Genomic DNA, 16117 nt, shown 5'->3' on the forward strand with positions numbered 1-16117 from the left:
GAATCCTCCAAAACCTCCCGACTGCTGAACGCCCGCCGAGCTGAGGGGCTAGGGAGGGTGCAGGTGTTAAGAATTTGATGCCGGCCCTCCAGAAAGAGAAGCTGAATTTTATGGACACAATTTTTGTCAAAAAAAGATGTACGATGAGTCTTTTGAAGAAAATGTGGAAAATTAATATACGATCTATATGTTTCTCATTCACCTCGCCAGGTTGTTCTAATATAATCAAAATGTTGCAAATTTCTCTTTTGTAAGCAGCAAATCCAGGGTGGGGAGGGTTCAATATTAATAAAAATGCCTTTCTTCTGGGTTCTCTGTTTTCATCTAAAGAAGTGTTGTGAGGTCAACTGAGTTATGCCGGGAATAGATAAGACTTGTCAAAACTGTGTCTTTGGTCCATAAACCACATTTGTCTACTGAACATAGAAATCAGTATTAATACCTTTTCCATGCCCTAAGCAAATGTGAAATATTAATTTATATGAAATGCAGGTGCCAGGATTTCCCTAAGAGTACTCGAGTCCGAGGCAAGCACACCTCTCTTACCTGTAAGTGGTGGCAGGTCACGGTCATTTGTTTCCTCCACCTCTTCTAAGCCGTTGTTGACAGCAGACCTGACCTGCACAGCCTGGCTAGTGTAAGCTGCTCCGTTGGTCGATGTTGCAGTACTCGTAGTAATTTCATCTACCTGTTCCATATCAAGCTGTTTGACTATTTCTTCAGCCTCAACAGCTTGTCCTGGAGAATCTGATCCTGATGTTCCTGAATTAAGATTTCAGTACACTCATAGTCATTATCTGTAAGCTGAGTTCTCTGTCAGAACACTGATAGGCATTACTAACCACACACACAAAAGTTTCAGAATAACTGGAGATGGCTGCCTTTGATTTACGTTACAAAAATAAGAAGCAAAATGAAGACAGGACAAATGCATTTTTTGTGTGAGACAAGGAAATTAATACCATGTTTTTCTTCTTTTTTTTTTTTAATAAATGAAAGGTACACTGCTAGGTACTTACACCTATGAAAGAAATATTCTAATGGATATAAATTTATTACTTCTTTACTAATGATCAACACTTCTAAGAATTAAGGATCCCTTTATCTGGCAGCAGTAACTTTTGGTCTGTAAATCAGAATGAAAAGTGTATTGCTGCTCAAACAGTTTTTTCTTTAAAATATCTATCATTCTATTGACTTTTTAAATAACACTCACCATTTTTATTTGCTGGTGAAAAAAAATTGAAAACAGGAGAAAATATGGTTCCCAGTAATGTAGTCCGTGGGGGACTGCCAGTGGTAGGATTATCTTCTAATTTTCCATTTTGCTTTACATGTTGGTTTGTCATTTCATAACTTCCAGCTTCTGTAAAAGAAAAGTTAGGCACTATAAAGCACACTTCTGTTTTTCACAGTTACATCCTCTCTTTTATTGTAATTATTTTCACTATAGGAAAGATCCCCCTTTGCTCATGGTTCAACTTGGTCAACAAAAAAAATCAGCCTAGCAATTTAGTATCAGCATAAAAATTAAATGCCAATTTTCAACACCATCTTAAGTTTAACACTTTGAATTAGGAAGCACTCATTGTTTATAAAAGCGTGCTGTAGACTATCAAATAATAGCAGTTCAACTCCTTTAAATGGGCTTGACGATGGAAGACAGACATGCACCTTCCACAACAAACAGATGTCAGTATCAGTGGGACTCCACTAGATGGAAACAGGAGAAAGTGTCAGTGGAACTCCAGTGGCTGAACCTCCAAACTTCACCAGATCAAGGCCGTGGTTTGTTATTCCCCACATACACACACACATATATGCATAAATACAATTATGAAGCAAAATAGGTTTCAGTTGTTATCACAGGTAACCAAGGACATAGAATTAAATCAATCTTCACATTACAAAACCTAACACAACAATTCAGGTTTTCTATAAATGTGCACGTACAGTAAAGTACATCCTAGAACTAAAAATTGCCATCTCATGGCCAAGATCCAAGACACAGTTCTGAGACCGAAATGAAAGAGAAGTTATTTACTTCACAGTAACAAGTCTTTGAGATGTCTGTCCATATGGAAGTAAGCAAATGCATTTTGTGCACATGAGCTGAGAACCTTTTTGTCAGCAGAGCCTGATGGAGCTGCACAAGTACTTCACACTTCCTATCGTTTCTATATAAAACGGAGGGTGTGCCAGCTGCAACTCAGCGCCTTCACTAATACGGGTATTTCAACCCAGAACCGTGCATCGCTGTAACGGTGACACAGGTGCCGGGCGCTCCATGTGCATATCTCACAACACTTGATTTAAGTCTGTAGTTTCTCTTTCACTGGGCATTGTCTGCCTGCATCACACTGTGAGAGGCTGCATATCCGTTACCTCTCCAGAAGGCAAACCACCTTAATAACAGCAGTAATTGCTGGAAAAAGGGGCTGCTTCTAAATCCATATTACACCAACACTTGACTACAACCAAACAGGTAATTCTCTCACACTGCAACCTTCCCATCACTGAAGTCAGTCATCTGGAGCTCTAGCCTCTACTTAGCTACTGATTTTGCCAACCTTGTTGGACTATGAAATCTTTAAGACCTCTGCCTTGCTGATAAACTTGGCAGAAACCAGACAATGGGTTCCAAAGTTACTGGGGGAATGGAGAAGGAAGGAACACTGACAGGTAGCACAATCATCCAAGTCTTGTTTCCTCAGAAAAGAAGTCTAAAAAATGTTTTTTTAAAGTCACATTTGGAACCACAGCTGATAATTTAAATGTCATTAACCTTTTTATCATGTCGTTATTGGAGTTATCCATAAAGAAACAATTTTCACAAGGAGGTGGTCAGACTGGAACAGGTTGTGGCACCTCCATCCTTAGAGATGTTCAAAACCTGACTGACAAGGCTCTGAGCAGCCTGGTCTAACTCCAGCACCAGATCTGGCTTCAAGCTGGATCAACACTGCTGTGAGGGGAGCAGGGGAACTGGCCCAGGTGGTGTCAGAGGTCCCTTCCCATCTAAATTCTCCCATGGTTCTATGACAGAAACCTGCCTGGGTTTGACAAGGATACCTGGTTACTTCCACAAAGGTCACGAGCTGGGAAGTCACATTTCACTTTTTTTGTGAGAAAATGGGAGAAGAGCTAAATCAAATAATTATAATTGGCTTTTTAGAATAATAATTTTTTAAAAGTTAAAATAGTTCCAAAACAGCCGATCACGATCACATATCCAAATCATTCTTACAAAGATACTATGGATGTGTCTTGGAGATAATGCAGGAACTGTTGTTTCCAGTCTTAGAAACCTTATTTTGCTACTATCAGCTCAGCCTTGTTGTCACTGAAGTCAATCATAAAACCCTTAACCACCTCCACCACTGAAGAAATGTCCTGTATCAGTTAACAGCTGTCAGACTACTGAATCACAGCGATTAGAGTATTTACAAACCTCCATTCATCTGACTTTTCCGTCGTACTCGAGAGATCTGTTTATTAGGCTTTTCTCCTGTTTGAGGTGTGGATGTAATCAAGTTGTTATCTATATCCCGTTCAATTCTACTTCTTTTTGCAGGATTTTCTCTTTCTTCCTTAAAATAGAAAAGGAGGAAAAAAAGAAACATACTGAATAGTGCCTCTTTTCTCTACTGAGTACTACCAGAAAATGTTAGCTGTTAGAGAAAGTGTCACAAAAGATCCATTTATTGTTCCACTTCCAGATGCAGAATACGCAACATGTATCTGGCCAGCTGGAATTTTAAATTCATTTAAAATGACACAACTCAAGGTAAATAGCAAAGTATTGGGAAAGAAAACTGTACTTGGAAGTTCTGTAGTAGAAAGACTGTCTTTAAGTACTATTTCACTGGATAGCTGATTTATAAATATTTAAGTGCTATAGAATTTGGGAAATGTAGAGACAAGGCAACTAAAATTAATTGAAACTTGATTTCTCTGCCTGTTAAATATAGAGGAAGTGCACAACAATATCCAGTATGAAATCCTCCACCACGCTCCCTACATTGTGACTTGCAAAATTGTATGCGAGTCTGTAACTCGCGGCTATTCACTCCGTATGAGATAGCACATGGCAAAACTTAGTGGTTAGAAATGCTGTGAGCAGGGTTATGACCCAATGACTCTTCTTACCTCTAAGTAAATGACTGTTCTTCCCTGAGGCACTTACACAAATGATATAGAACCAAATATTTTTGCCTATTTTCTGTGCATGAGTATATGCGTAGGCACACAGGTTTAAGACAGGTTTCTTCCCCTTTTTCCCCAAAGCACCTACTACAACTTAATAAAATAGCAATCTGAAATCTAAAGCATGACCATATAGAGTACACTGAAATGTAAAGTGTGAGACAATGCAAAATAAATGGAATTAAATATCAAAATAAATAACAAGGCCACAGACCATATTGAAGTTAATTAAAATTTCAATTTTAGAATTACAGTATTACCTTTCTGGAGCAGCAGTTTCACATCTTTAAAAAGAAAAGAGAAAAACAGTTTGCGTGCTCCAAAAAAAAGTAAATAGATCTTTTAGAAAAATTAATCTAAAGCGCATGCTAACAGTACAGTAGCTAAAAGAAATGCTAACAAACATGTAAATGTATTGACATCTGTAACAGAAGACAAGCGAACACCACTGATCCCAAAAGCTTCCTACTGGCAATATCCTTGACCAACAACCTTGTGAGAACAAGTGAATAACTACCACTTAGAATTAATAATATTGTATATACCATAAATCCATATAATGAAAGAAAATGGATGGCTCACTGAACTGATAAAAGAACAGTAAGGCATCTCATCTTCTAGGTCATTTGTTCAAATGTTCAACACTGGGGGAAAAATGAGAGAAATTAATTGACTTCTAAAAGCTATCCATTGGCTTTCATAAAATGAGTTGTGGTCTCATTCTGCTTTATGGAAAACAAGTGTAGAAATGTTACCAAAATTACAATGGAAATGGGAAATGTGGCTGATGGTATCAGCAGAGGCATAAAAAAATTCACTGGAACTGGAGATCTGTTTTATCCTCCCCAAGAGAAGCTATCGTGGTGTGGTGGGAAAGCTCACACTGTTGTGCCCGTGCTCTACTAGCTAACAGAATCCAAAGGTGAAATTATATAGTGTTGTGATACTTGGTTTAGACACTGAAAATTTTATTGCACAGACATATAATTAAATATACTTATATGTATCTATATAACAGCTTATTTGAATTATACAATCTAATCAATTCAGTATAACCTCTCATCAATAATTCTGCCACAAAGGAACATGGCAATGTCACACTCACATAAACATTTTCATTGCTTTTAGGTTGTTTTCAGAAGCCATTGAGGAACAGCCCAAAACAAGAACAGAAGTAATGACAACACATTCAAAATCGATGCCATTCCTGGCAGCACTAGAACTCCCCAAACCAAACCAGTTTAGAGAAACTTGCAATAGCAAGTTCTACAATATTTCTGATGTTAACATTTAAAAATTTTAACAGTACTTCCTGTACACATACACGTATCAGTTTTTCTGGTATATCAGATTTATAATTTTGTAAATGAGAAACACCATTGTTCACTCCATACTACAGCTGACTTGCACAGGGCTGTGAGTTAGCAAAATTCCTCGACACGAGACCTACCACCATCCACATTTGAAGAGCCACATTTTACTCTCTGGATTCTCTACTAAATAGCTGTAAGGTTTTTTCAGGTTTTGTTTGTTTAAGGAGCATTTCTAATCAGACATATTTACAGTACCAGATAAATGACCTATGACTATCACCAAAATTGTCAAGATAATCCTTGTTATGAAGACATTTATTGCTGTAAATCCACATAACCTCAGTGGTGATTTAGATTTTAGCATACCCATAAACGAACTACTATGCAAGTTGTACACATGCACTATCTCAAAGAGTTATAATGTTTCCATGGCAGCCACAAGTCTACTTTGTTAAGTCATTAGCGCTTTGGAAGGTAGCCCGGCAGTATCAATATCATGCCATGCTAATGCCACTGGAACCACTCCAAGTCCCGCTACAGGCACAGGAGAGGACATGAAAGGAAGAAGAAGAAAAATGTGGACATTTTATATTAAAAAACCTGTCAAGAAAAAGAAGAATGAAATGTAATCCAGAGATTTGGGAGAGGAAGAGAAGAGGAGAAGAGAGAAAGTTAACAAAACCTTAGAGACAAAGGAAAGGGAAACCAGGCATTCTTCCCTTATCTTAAAATTCCAATGTAAAATGTTTTGCTTAGATTTCAGCATTTTGTTGCAGTGCTTTTGCAGCCAAAATGTTGCACTACTGAGCTACAATATAGATGCTGAATGTAAAACAGATTAATTATCCTGGTTTAATGAAAAACAAAATGTAAGCAGACTTAACCGTTTACTTCTACTGAAATATTTCTGTTGGTACCTCAACGTTTCTATGATAGGTAATTAGCACGTCATGAAATATTTCACTATATTTTTTACAATTTAAGAATATACCGTTACTTTAAAATTATTTCAACTTCAGCTTGTTACAAAATTATCATTTCAACACTTAGTTCAAAACCCAGAAAATACTTCTGAATTTCTATCATGTTTTTATTTATCATATAGTTAATCTGGGATACATTTTAATTTAGTTATGACTTCTTGGCTTCTCTTTTTTAAAATGTACAGCTATAATGTCAATATCTGGACTGCTGGGACCAAATGAAGCTTTGTTATTTTTTTAACTGGCCTCCTTTTATAAAGAAAAAAATCCCAGAGGTTTTTTAAGCAATTGCAAGGTTGCATTCAGCCTATCAAAGTATTTTTTATCTATATTTATATAATTCACCCTCAAAAGATACATGCAACAGGTTTTAACATGTGAAGATTAATCAAGTTCACATCTCTGTCTGGCTTAAGACAGATGAGATTTAGTGGTTTAGCCCTGACAATGTCTGAATTTGATTCACTAAGCGGGGGCAGCATTCACTGCGCTAATACACTGAGTAGTTGTATCAATTTCACAATAGTTGAATTTGTGAGGTTGACCTTTATTGATTGATGGGCTCCTAAACAATTCTGATAGAAATGCTAAAAACAGTCAGCAAATTAATGCTTACAGACTTGCTTTTCTTAGTTACCACTACTGTTAATTCCCAAATTCAAGGAACCCTTAGAACAGAAATTAAAAATCTACTGAATTTATTAGGCAACATTTTCACAAAGAAATACCTAGGTAATAAACCCTGTGATTTACTGGATTGTCTTAAATATGCCCACAATTGACTCCTCTAAGGTTTGAAAGTCTGCTTTTCTTTTTTAATATGTTACCTGACATGACTATCACAGGCACTTCTTGCCTTCCAATTCTTCATAGAAACGTTTTGCTTCCAAAATGTTATGCATTTATTTATTACACTTAATAGAGATGGTTTTAAATCAAATTTAACTGAATATGACCCAATTAAAAAACAAAAGAAGAAACCCACTGATGTTGTACCTTGGGTGTGCTTCCTTTAATAAACTTTTTGATTGAAGACAACAAGCCAGTTTCATTTTTCTGTGGTTTTCCTCCACCAACAGGTAAGCTCTCCTCCACTTCTGAATGTTTCCTCTTTGCCCTCAAAGCACGTTGTGTGTGAATTTGATTCGATTGCTGAGAAGCTTTCCGCGTTCTCAGCCTCATTTTCATGTGTACCACATGTAAAGCTATAAAAGGAAAAAACAAGAATACTTAGTCATTGAAGAAATGTATTAAGCTTCAGATCATGATTTCAAAAAATTATATAACACTGACAGTGTTCTGATGCATTGAGCTTTTACATCCATATATATGGCTCAATTTAAATCAAAGAGAAGAGCTATTTAAGTTAAAGCATAACATTGGCAGAAGAACAAATACATATAATCTGGGTATGGATACATCTAACCATTAGATCAATGAGGGTTTTGCATAATCCTCCAATCCGAGTAGTAGGAACAAAAAATCTACCTGCTTTTAAGATGACAAGGATTGTACAGTGCCTGGTGTCTTCAGCATCAAATGCCTAGACTCAGTGATCTAGGCAGTCCTTTCCAGCTCTGTGTTCCTCACAATACTTCATTTTAAGTCTCTACATTAAATTTGAGATGAGGCATAAATCTAAATTCGTGTCAAGTGTTCACAGAAGAAGAAATCATAAATGAGACTATGCATTCAGTATGGGTGAGGATATAGCAGCTCAGCAAAGGAACCCGAGATTGATCTTCAATACAGCTGTATTTGGGAATAAGATTAGACCACAGGAAGACTCATGCAAGGGCAACATTTATTAAAGCAGAGTAAAAGCTCATTCCAGGGAATGTGGCCCATTTATCTCCAACCTCCAATTGGAATGCTGGTATAGTCAGATTTGTGCATAAATGTAACTGCTTTCTGGACAGAGGGATATGCCTTCTTCAGCTGACTGGAGCTCGTCCATGTGTTGATTTGAATGGGACTAATCATGTGCTTAAAATTATGCGTATACTGGATCAGGAGCAGAAAAAAAGAAGTAGCAAGAAATCCATCTGAGTAGTAATGCACAGAAATACTGGTAAGAAAGTTTAAATGCATTTCCAAGCTGAAGTCATGACAAAAAGCTTTTTTTAAAAAGAAAAGCATATGCTTATCATGATAGGAAGCAGTATCTGATTTTCTGAAGTTCATTTAGCATGTATCTGGTTGCTGAATGGACAGCATAACCTACAGTATTTAAAAGAGAAGCAATGTCAGAAGAGCTGTCTTGTTGAGGAAGAGGCAATGGTGGCACTGGTATGATTCATGGACACAGAAACACAGTGATAGTATTTGTCAAAAACTGTACACAGTTGCATTTGTTTGCAGTCAGATAAATCTCAATCTCAAATGAAAGGTGTTCCAGCTAATGAAGAATAGCATAACTGCTGACACTATTTTTAGAAGACTTAGCAAAGAAAGTACACAATTGCTACTGTCAGGAGTGACATATTTTAGTTACAATTAGTTTTAACTGAGGGCAAACACAGAATTTCTTTTGTCATACACACATGTCCAGTATTTTCCATACAACAACTGTTAGCAGATGGGAAAAGGACAGGTCAAGATTCTTAAATAACTGAAGGAACTACAGCAAAAGGGGACTGATATGTGAGGTATAAGGGAAAACAACAGAAACCATAGCCTAAATTTATAAAAACTGGTTCCTTATAATCTTGCACCCTCTAGTAGCAGAAGCATTAAAACTCCGAGTCCATGAGAGTATCCTTTTGTTATTAATATTTGCAATAAAATTTGCATTTCATTTAAAAGAATCTACTGTATGTGGAAAAAAGTAATGCAGAGAAATAATGAAAAAAAAATCCCCAAAGATTTTATCCAATTTTCTGTTCCTACTCCTTGCCACTAGAAAAATAAAAAGATAAAAATAACATTCTTATACAAAGATGTAAAATAAATATGCCTGTTATCAGAACTTACATCTCGACATTTCTTTCTTACAAACTGCTGTAAGATTAATTTTTTGGGCATGATTTATAGTGGGAAGGATCCACAACATAGACATATGCTCCTATTGTATGTCTGTACAAATCAGGAGGACCTAATTATAAAATTGAAGAAATTATCAAACATCAGTGGACAGGATGGTCCAAAGATACCTTAAAACATGTATTTTCACTTCAGAAATATTGAAGAAAGGATTATTTTTTATCAATATTATGTGGATTAAATTATGTATTTTAAGTTAGCATCACTTAGCAAAATCATATTATCCTAGGCGGCTGAAAAAAGAACAACTACATTTAAGGTTTCTCAGTGTTCTTGTATATGGGAGATGAACTAATTCACAACCCTAGCAGGAAATACAGCCTGAGATAGAAAATGGCCATTAAACTTTTAAACCAAATAGTTTAAATATATCAGTGTTTCAAGTTAAATAGTTAGCAATTTGTTGGAATGAAGTTAAAGAAAAACAACACTGCCTTGCCATGTGAAAAATATTCTTAAAACTCTCCAAGGAGCTCTAGTCCTTCCACGCTTTGAGAAGGGAATTTTATTAGCAGCATTATCAACCTGTTTAGAATTAATTTGGTTGAATTACAACTCTGTGAAGTCTTCCATCTGTAGATTGCAATGAAACACATATTAGATCCCAGACAGAATCTCCAGGACAGAGAAGCAAGCAGAGGAGTGCCAAGTCAGAAACACTCCAGCCACCCCAGCTGCCATCAGTTTCAAAGGGGCATCGACAGTCCCAGCATGCTGGGCTCCTGCACGCCTCTGACACACCAGCTTTTGACTAACCACACTTTTTTTGTGTTCCACAGGTTGAATGGATTTTTGTTTGCAGTCCTTCCTGCCAGGAAGCCCTGGAAGCCAGGCACAGGAACAGAGCCTATACCCATGATGGTCACTTGGGTACAGGAAACATGTTTATGCTGGGAAGCTGAGAAGTAATAAAAGGGGGTAAAATCAGAGAGATATAGTAAAAAGGGTGCAAGAATCTGTAATCATCAGAGCAAACTTCTCAGAGGTACTTCAAGATATAGTAGGATGACATGAGGGAACCTAGTGGCTTGCTCCTGCTCCCTCCTCACATCTTCCCCACACTGATTTTGTAGTTTGTCTCCTCCTCAGGGACCAGGCTAGCTCACTGAGCTATCAGGGGGAGAAAAAAATTACTTTTTATGCCAGTTAAATCACTTTATAAAGGGGCAGTGGGCATCCAAGTAACACAACAGAGCAGGTGCTGGAGAACATGCAGCACACCTTAGGAGCAATTCAGCCAGACATCATGCAGCTGAGATGGAGTATTTTGGAGAGCCGAGTAGGCCAGAGGTCTGAAGGCGGACGGAGGGATGCTAGAAGTCCCTGGAGGCTCGGCTCCCAGAGCACTGGCTGTGAGAGAGCACAGGGTTCAGAGAGGCCCTGATGTCTTGGGGCAAACAGGTGGGCAGCGTACACGTGAAGCCAAGAGCCCAGCAAGGGGTGAGGAGCGCAGGCAGTCCCACCAAGAGTTCCCTGATCTGTGACATCTGCGCATTCCATCACAGAATCACTGAGGCCAGAAAAGACCCTTATGGTCATCAAGTCCAACCATAAACCTCACACTGCAAGCTCCACCACTAACTGACATCCCTGTGCACCACGTCCACGGGTCTTTTAGATACCTCCCAGGATGGTGACTCCACCCCTTCCCTGGGCAGCCCATTCCAGAGCTTGACAACCCTTTTGGTGAAGAAATTTCTCCTAATATCCAATCTGAATGTCCCTGGGCGCAACTTGGGGCCATTTTCTCTTGTCCTATCACTTGTTACTGACGAAAAGAGACCGACCCCACCTCGCTCCAATCAGGTAGTTGTAGAGGGCAGTGAGTTCTCCCCTCAGCCTCCTTTTCTCCAGGCTAAACCCTCCCAGTTCCCTCAGGCGCCCCTCACAGGACTTGTGCTCCAGACCCTGCACCAGCTTCCTTGTTCTCTGGATGCACTCCAGCCCCTCAATATCTGTCTTGCCCAAAACTGAACCTGGTATTCAAGGTGTGGCCTTGCCAGTGCCCAGTACAGGGGGACAATCCCTGCCCTAGTCCTGCTGGCCATGCTATTGCTGATACAAGCCAGGATGCTGTTAGCCTTCTTGGCCACCTGGGCACACTGCTGGCTCATACTCAGCTGGCTGCTGACCACCCCTCTCAGGCCCTTTCCCAGGGGCAGCTTTCCAGCTGTTCTCCCCCAGGCCTGCAGCGCTGCTGTGGGGTTGTGACCCAGGTGCTTGGACCCAGCACTCAGCCTTGCTGAACCTCATAGAGTTGGACTCCGCCCATCGATCTGGCCTGCCCAGATGCCCCTGCAGAGCACAAGAGGAGGATGCCCTAACCCAGACACCAAAGCTGGGGCCTGAGCACTGCTGCTGTTAAGCCTCTTCTAGACAGTAATGGGTTTCTGCCACTCATAACTGCAGTCTCACATTAACCCAATTACAGAAACCAATTTTCAACCACCTGTGCTATGAACTCTCTGGAAAGGGCATACTGCACAGAACTGAAATAGTCAGGACTCCTAAAACATTTACGTTGAGTATATAAACATATACACAAGTGAGAGTCTTAATTCTCATTTACCTAGTTCAAAAAACTCTGAAAGGTTAAGAATAGAGTTACACTGAACTAATTCAAGTTTTTGACTGACAACAGATAACCATTTACCATGGGGAATTAGGAATTAAGTAAATGAACACTAAAACATAATGGGATTTAATATATTCAAAGATGTAAAGCACATTCATTAAAATGTTACTTACACATTTTGAAAAACTGGAAAACATCCTACAATGTGACTTTATAGAACAGCAGTTTTTTAAAATATTCTGGTGAGAAATCTAAGATGACTGCCATTTCCTGAGTAGGAATTAAACAAGACTATACTAAAAACAAATGTGTGTAAAAGGAATTAGACAAAATTGTAAAACACTCAAAGAAGACTGACACTAGTGAAATTCCAATTTGTGAATGAAATATTTCTTAACATTTGCTATACTACAAGTTGCCTGATTTTTTTAGAACTGAAACAAATACTAGGCAGACAAAAGATGAACCAATTTAATGTTTGTCAGTGGCGAGTATGTATTTATCCAGCAAGGAATCATTCAACTCATCTGTACACTCTTGCTGGAGAGCTCTTTGGCTCATTTCACATCCTGGGTATCAAGCCTGGGGTTATAAATATCTCTAATGGACTTAGCAACAGTTACCTACAATCCTCTCAATGACAGAAGTTTGCTTTCTTAATGCTTGATACATTTGGCACTGGACAGTTTTTACTTGAATTGTATTTGTGTTTCTTTTCTGAAACAAGCATAAACCAGACTACTTAAGTCTCTCAGTCAAAATAATCAAGTCTAAACATGCAGGTGAATTTCCTTCCTCAAACACGTACAATTCGGACCTCACCACAGCGTGCCAACAGGCGAAGAGCCTGACTGACTGACTCAGAAAGCCGGTACCAGCCACGCTCGGGCAGGGCTCTGCCAGGGAGGTGCGCTAAGAGCAGAGCTGAACCACCGCACAGGCACTTGCGTGGGGGATTACACTGAACAATCCCAAGCAGTTTCTGTACTTAATGCTCTTTTCAGCAGATTCTCTTTCAGGAGCTTGCAACTCAAAATCCTCTCTCTGTGGAATAGTGTAATTCCTTCTCATCACAAAAAGTTGATACTGAAGTATTACCACAATATCATGAACCCAAAGTCAACTAAACACATTAACAACAAATATAGTGAACATTTAAAGACTCGAGGCATGTTTCTGCACTATATACATGTCATATTTTAAATTCTCAAAAACCCCTTCTTTCTTGAATTCCTTCTACATTTATAATAAACCCAGGAAGTGTGAGGAAAAAAGAAAAACAAAAAAAAAGAAAAACCTCATTCTTCAAAAGAGAAATATATGGCAAAGAGGGGCTAAACGAAATTCTCATGAAACAATTTGTGAGACAAGAAAATAAGAAATGAAGGAGCTATTACAAAGCAGCAGCTGAACAAACTACAGGTATGATAAATTCCCCTTTTCCTGAGTCCCCACACACTAAGTTGTGAGGCTCACTACCCTGTAAACACTGTTGTTATTCCATGGCACAGGTACAGGGTACCTACAGGAAAGAACTTCCTGAGAATGACTCATATTTCTAAATAAGAGCATACCTCCCTGAAATTTTCAGTTAGGGATGATTTATTTTCCCACCACATATGGTATTACTGTTTTATCTATTTTTCCCAAAACTATTAAAAGAAAAATTAGGCAAGGCACATCTAATTACAGGGTTTGAGGCTTTCTGATACAGGAAAAAGTTTAAGATGGTAAAAGAACAATAGTGATTAACAATAGGGAGAGATAACTGACAAGAAAATTTAAAATTACAGTGTTGAACGATTTCTACATTCAATTCAGCACTCAGTAATAACACTGAGCTGCCACCACTAAAAACTAGATATTCCAAGCCTGAATGTCAGAAGAGTTCTAGAGGAGTAAGGCAACCGAACACACTTCAGGAGTGTAGCTTAGTGAGTGACAGGAACACATCAAGTGAGATTTATTTATTTATTTGCTTGTTTTTCTATCTCATCAGTTTCTCTCACCTTCAGATGTAATGCTCAGGTCTTTCCCAGGCAGATCAGAGCAATGTTACAAATCCTGACTAGGTCTCGGAGAGTATCGTGTGCTCCCCAGCACCCCCGAAGGGGATGTACAGAGCGAGAGAGCTTGCAGGAGGGAGACTGAGCTCCTCCTCAGAGGTGAGGTAGTAAGAGAAGAGGAAAGGATGAAACCTGTATCAGCTTTGTTGGGATCCTCAACATTTTTTACCCAACAGAGCTTCTGCTGCTGTAGACTGTATTAACCTCTTATTGTGGACACAGCCTATGTTAACAGTATTTTTTTTTTCTGCTGCCACAATACACCACCCTTCCAAATGACAGAAATAAGCCAACAAACGTTCCCTTCTCTCAGAGTAACTGTGCCCATACATTAGTTTTTGCCATCACGGAGCTGGTGACCAGTGAGTATGAAAAATTCACACTGCAAAACAGAGCATACTGAAAAATGTTGTGGAATACATCAGATTTTAACAACCACAATATTCTTCCCATGTTACTTCCACAGCATTTCTTGAAGCACTTTTACACAAAGCCAAGAAGGCAGTAAATTTTTGTTGGTTTTTTTTTTTAGATTTTGAGCAAGAGTATCAATGCATGCTGTTTACATCGTAGATACAGATGGATACGTGACCAACACACACAGAGCTGTGAACTGTCACCAAATTTAACAGCCGTGACAACTGATGCCTGGGTTTGAATTTGTGAGCTCCCAGTGTCAGGTTCAGTGTCCCACTATCAACCAGTTCAGATAATGCAGATCTCACTGCTGAGAAAATGTGTTCCACTTCTTTCCACTATTTCTGGACATACAAGCTGGATCACAGTGGGCAGATCTGCAGAAAGAGGAACCAAGAACAAATATTTTCTTCAATTTCCTTTTAAACAGCTAATACCAGTCATAGTTTGGCAGCACGTTTCATCACTGCGATGCGAACCAGTTTTCAAGTATGAAGAAACATCCCAATGAGAAGATGCGTTCACTGAGCTGGCTGATGTTGGCTGATGTCCATTCACATGGTGCTAGTGATGTTTTAAAGAAATGTAAGATCCTATGCTGGCATAAAAGCCCGAGACACTGGGAAATGGACAGAAAGTTGGTTAAGTTTACGGCTGGTGGGGAGAGAGAAATCTGGGACCAATGATAACCCAGGTTTAATGATATACCTGTCTGGACTCACCACAAAGCCAAGGAAAATGACTTGGAGATAAAGTCTTTCATCCAGACAGGCCCCAAAGCACTTTACAAACTTCAAGAAAATGATTTTGTTAGTTCAAAGATGTTGAGACTTCTCCCCCTCAAAGACTCTTGGCCTTTCTTTAACCAACTTATTCTCCTTCCCTAGAAAATTACAGCAATTTCATGTTATTCCAGCTGATGTATTTCATATTTTGCAACATACTGTATTACTCGTCACTCTCCTCAAATCTTCAAGTGTGTTTTTCTGCAACTGACTCCTAGAGACACAACTATTAACTAGGAAACAATGATCCAAAGAAGTCTGGAAGTAGTGCTGGTATAGTGTAGGTAAAAGCAAAATGAAGAGACACTGATTTATAAAACTAGCAAAACACACAGTATGTACTATTCAAATGTTGGTGCTTGGTTATGAAATCTGGATAAATGTATAAAGAAACCAAAAGTTCCATCAAAACAATAGCTAGCAATTTTAACTATCAAAGACAGAATGCAAAATTTTCCTTGTTTGACTGAAAGCACTTTTTCTTCTCTTTGGCATCTTTCAGGTTACTAAGGCATTTCAGTCTGAAATAAAATCACTCTTGAAACCCCTGGGCTTCAGTCCCTCATCTTAGCCACGATTCCTCAATACCTCTGCCATGGGCTCACATAGTTCTATGCTCCCAAAGCTTAAGTATCCCCTCTAAAGAAACATTTTCTTAGAAAGATTTTGCCAAAGAATGAAGGCGGCTTTTTATAACTGGTCTTAACAAAAAAAATAGATTTTCTGTTAC

At 38.7% G+C, this 16117-nt stretch overlaps 1 protein-coding gene across 1 annotated transcript in view; it reads right to left on the bottom strand.

Moving 5' to 3' along the window:
- The window catches only part of CTDSPL2 (CTD small phosphatase like 2), a 45440-nt gene that overhangs the window by 16908 nt on the left and 12415 nt on the right, over positions 1-16117 (bottom strand). The window contains exons 2-5 of the mRNA XM_074917185.1: positions 7499-7707; positions 3452-3590; positions 1217-1366; positions 547-762 (exon numbers count right to left, since the gene is read on the bottom strand). Of these exons, the coding sequence (XP_074773286.1) occupies positions 547-762; positions 1217-1366; positions 3452-3590; positions 7499-7690 (697 nt within the window). The 5' untranslated portion in view covers positions 7691-7707. The remainder of the gene's footprint in view (positions 1-546; positions 763-1216; positions 1367-3451; positions 3591-7498; positions 7708-16117) is intronic.

Source organism: Athene noctua, chromosome 13 (assembly GCF_965140245.1).
Source record: "Athene noctua chromosome 13, bAthNoc1.hap1.1, whole genome shotgun sequence".
Classification (NCBI taxonomy): domain Eukaryota; kingdom Metazoa; phylum Chordata; class Aves; order Strigiformes; family Strigidae; genus Athene; species Athene noctua.